General features: G+C 43.3%; 1 protein-coding gene across 1 annotated transcript in view; it reads right to left on the reverse strand.

Annotated features, from left to right (window-relative positions):
• LOC138963676 (stabilin-2-like) overlaps window positions 1–4,115 on the reverse strand; it is a 25,886-nt gene that overhangs the window by 18,270 nt on the left and 3,501 nt on the right. The window contains exons 2-4 of the mRNA XM_070335524.1: window positions 3,547–3,667; window positions 2,527–2,619; window positions 288–383 (exon numbers count right to left, since the gene is read on the reverse strand). Of these exons, the coding sequence (XP_070191625.1) occupies window positions 288–383; window positions 2,527–2,619; window positions 3,547–3,667 (310 nt within the window). The remainder of the gene's footprint in view (window positions 1–287; window positions 384–2,526; window positions 2,620–3,546; window positions 3,668–4,115) is intronic.

Genomic DNA, 4,115 nt, shown 5'->3' on the forward strand with positions numbered 1-4,115 from the left:
AAAAAGACGTGTGCATAATTATTCAGCTGACCTAAAACAGCGATAACCCCGAACATCCATGACAACTAAAGGAAGAACGAAAGAAGGAAAAAAAGAGAAATAACTTAGTAAGCAAGTAAATAAGAAACAGTAAACTAACAACAAACACATGATCAACAAACACACACACACAAAAACACACACAAAAAACCAATGCAAGATCTAAATACAAAAGAACAAAACAAAACAAAACAAAACAAAAAACACAGAGACAGACGTGAGAGAAGCGTTACTAAGAGAAAGCATACCTCCAGCCATTCGCCAAACACTGAGTACTGTGGGTTTTGCTGAAAGAAGTCCCGTATTTCTAGTGGATCTTTCGGGTACAGGACTGGTGCCAAAACCTTGTAACACACACACACACACACACACACACACACACACACACACACACACACACACACACACAGAATGAATACACATTTTATAAACGATTTTTAAAGAATCAAGCAGAAATACACTCCCATAGTCCGGACCGAATCAAAGACTATTTTATACACATTTCGATTTCCAACTATACTGTTCAAAAAAAGAAACGCATAGTTGCTACTTGCCAAATTTGTTTTATTTTTCGAAAAAATTAACAGAAAATCCAATATTTAGATTATTTGTTTGAAATTTGGTATGGACACAGTTGAATGCACACACAGTTCATTTGCATCTTCAAATCAATCAGTCAATCAATACGATTGGGTGCCGAGGCTGTCAAGTCAGTAGGGGGTGTGACTGCCTTGAGCAGCAACAACTGCCCGGCACCTTCTGGGCATGGACTGGATCAGATGCCGGATATCTTGCTGTGGGATGGTGTCCCACTCCTCCTGAAGTGCCTGCAATAGATCGCGGTGATTTGCCGGCGCTTCTTCTCGCCTGCGCACACGTCTGTCCAATTCATCCCAGAGGTGTTCTATCGGGTTCATGTCTGGCGACATGGATGGCCAGGGAAGCACCTGGACATGGTGGTCGGTGAGGAACTGGGTGGTGAGTCGTGCTGTGTGCGGGCGAGCGTTGTCCTGCTGGAATATGGCATCCTGGTCAGCCAGAAGAGGAAGGGCGTGTGGGCGCAGAATTTCCTCCACGTATCGCTGGGCAGTTATGCGCCCTTGGACGTGCACCAGGGTGCTCCTTCCAGCGGTATTGATCGCCCCCCACACCATGACGCCTCCACCACCATGAACGGGTGCCTCATCCACACAGTTGGGCGCGTAACGTTCGTTTACTCTCCGGTAGACCCTCCTCCGACCATCATGTCGCTGGAGCAGGAAGTAGGACTCGTCGCTGAACCACACGTGTCTCCAGTGATTCCGGACGGTCCAGCGAAGGTGCTGGTTGCCCCACTGCACTCGGTTCTGGCGATGGCGGCGGGTGAGGACAGCTCCTCTGTGAGGTCTGCGAGCTCTCAAACCAGCTTCATGCAGGCGGTTCCGCACGGTCTGGTCCGATAATCGGTGTGGCCCGGGGAGAGCCTGGACAGAAGATGAGGCCGACAGGAAACGATTCCGGAGGTGGCGGAGCCGTATGAAGCGGTCGTGAGCAGCAGTTGTCGCCCTTGGTCTTCCCGCTCGTGGCAAGTCAGCAACGGAGCCAGTGGCTTGAAACCTGACCCACAGTCTACTGATGGTGCTCTGGGACACGTGGAAGTGCCTGGCGATTGCACTTTGACTTTGGCCTGCTTGTAAACGACCCAATGCAATTTGGCGGTCTTCTCTGCTCAATCGGGCCATCTTTCGTCGCTGAATTGTCGTCTGATTTCTTTGTGGCGAACAATCCGCTTTTATGGGTTTTGGAAGACATGGTGAGAGCTCAATATTCCCCGAGTTTCACGAGATTACACTGAAGCATGACGAGTGGTCATGCCAAATGAGCAATTTTGACATTGTAGCCACTGATAACGCATGCGTCACGTGCAGAGCTCACTTGTGGCAATGGACGAAAGGTCGACGACCAGATAAACATTTTCTGCAGTTTGGTGGATATCCTTGTAGCCATATAACTAAATTAACCAAATATTACAAGCTATGCGTTTCTTTTTTTGAACAGTATATATTTCGCGTACACTATGGCAACAACCCCAACAAAATATTTACTTCCATCCCCATTTTGAAATATCGCAACAACAGACTTCCAGATCTATAACACGATCATATGTGTTCTCTGTTTGCATGTCTGTCCAGTGTCCTGTCCCCCCATAAAGCATATCAACTCTACCTGTCCCAAGATAGGCCAATTGGTTCTAAGAGGACGTTAAAACTAATTATCATCACATTTCGATGAATTAATATATAGCTTTAAAAAATGCGGTCGCCACAGTGCCGCCTCAACATTGTTTTTCCATCAAGCACCGCTGTCAACAATCGAAGAAACTCGAATGAAGCAAATGGCCTAAACATGTATGTATACATGAATTTTCATTAAAACCAGTTACAAAGTTGTCGTCGTCGTCGTCGTCGTCGTCGTCATGAACAGACTTTTAAATAAGTTCTCACTGACATCATCAATGACGTGAAGGAAACCGTTGTCCGCCCGTATGTCGGCTTGCAGCACTTCCGCTAATTCTGTCTGGCTTTTGCGTATTTTCACCTTCTGTAGAAAGAAATCAAGTGAATCAAAACGCAAAACAAAACCAAAAATATCTATCAGTCCTCAATTGAGCCCGAAGTCGACATTGCAAAGATTTCGCGAAGTCTCTTTACCGAATATTCAGAGCTTAAGCTTCATGCGGCCAGCTGCGCGGAGTCTCTTTACCGAATATTCAGAGCTTAAGCTTCATGCGGCCAGCTGCGCGGAGTAAACGTCGCCTAATTACTTTGCGGCTTTTTTTTTTAATATGTTTTTACATAATTATGGCCCTCGTTCCAAAGAAGAGCTTATGTGCAATTGTTAAATAATTACTACAGGCTTGACACATGGTTTATCGATAAAAGAATAACACAAAGTATATTCATCCCATGACGTACGTGCTTCTTTGTCCCTGTTACATAAGTAGGTGAACACGCTGCGTATTCCACGGGTACTGAGTCTTGTATTCGATAAAGCTGACAAGTTTCGGCATTTGCTCTTTATCCAAAATTGTCCGTTGGAGCACTACAATTACACATTACTGTTAGTATTACAGGACCAAACAAATGTGATTTATTAGCTGGTAGTAAAGTCATTAAGCACAACACGTGGAAACAGAAGGAATAACAACAACAACAACAACAACAACAACAACAACAACAACAACAACAACAACAACAACAACAACAACGACGACGAGTGGGGTTTTACGTGTATGATCGATTATACCCTGCCATTCAGGTAGCCATACGCCGATTTCGAGGGAGACAACAACAACAGCAGCAGCAGTAAATACAACAACAACAACAACAACAACAACAACAACAACAACAACAACAACAACAGCAAACAAACACACAAAACAACAAAGTAAAGTGCATTGACGTAAAGTAGATTGACACAAATCCGATCTGCGAAGAAAAAAGCACACAAATTGAGCGTTTGACAAACCCCGTCCTGGCGAAACACCTTGATGTCAAAGCCGCTGAATGAAGTATCGAACCTGTGGGAACCGTTTTTGCCTTGCATGACCATCAGTTCCACCGTGTAGTCCTGCCACAGGCTGTGGAATCTGCAATCAGATGTATAATTTCAATAAATAACAAAACATTTGCCATCAGATGTATGATTTCAACCAATATCACATCTGCAATCGTATGTTTAATTTCAATAGATAACAAATCTGCCATCGGATTTATAATTTCAATGAATAACACATCTGCAATCAAATGTATAATTTCAATAAATAACACAACATCTGCCATCAGATGTATAATTTCAATAAATAACACAACATCTGCAATCAGATGTATAATTTCAATAGATAACACATCTGCAATCATAGGTATAATTTCAATAAATAACACAACATCTGCCACCAGATGTTTAATTTCAATAAAGAACACAACATCTGCCATCAGATGTATAATTTCAATAAATAACACAACTTCTGCAATCAGATGTATAATTCAATAAATAACACATCTGCCATCGGATGTATGATTTCAACCAATAACAAA

The sequence above is a fragment of the Littorina saxatilis genome, linkage group LG4 (genome assembly GCF_037325665.1).
Source record: "Littorina saxatilis isolate snail1 linkage group LG4, US_GU_Lsax_2.0, whole genome shotgun sequence".
Lineage (NCBI taxonomy): Eukaryota > Metazoa > Mollusca > Gastropoda > Littorinimorpha > Littorinidae > Littorina > Littorina saxatilis.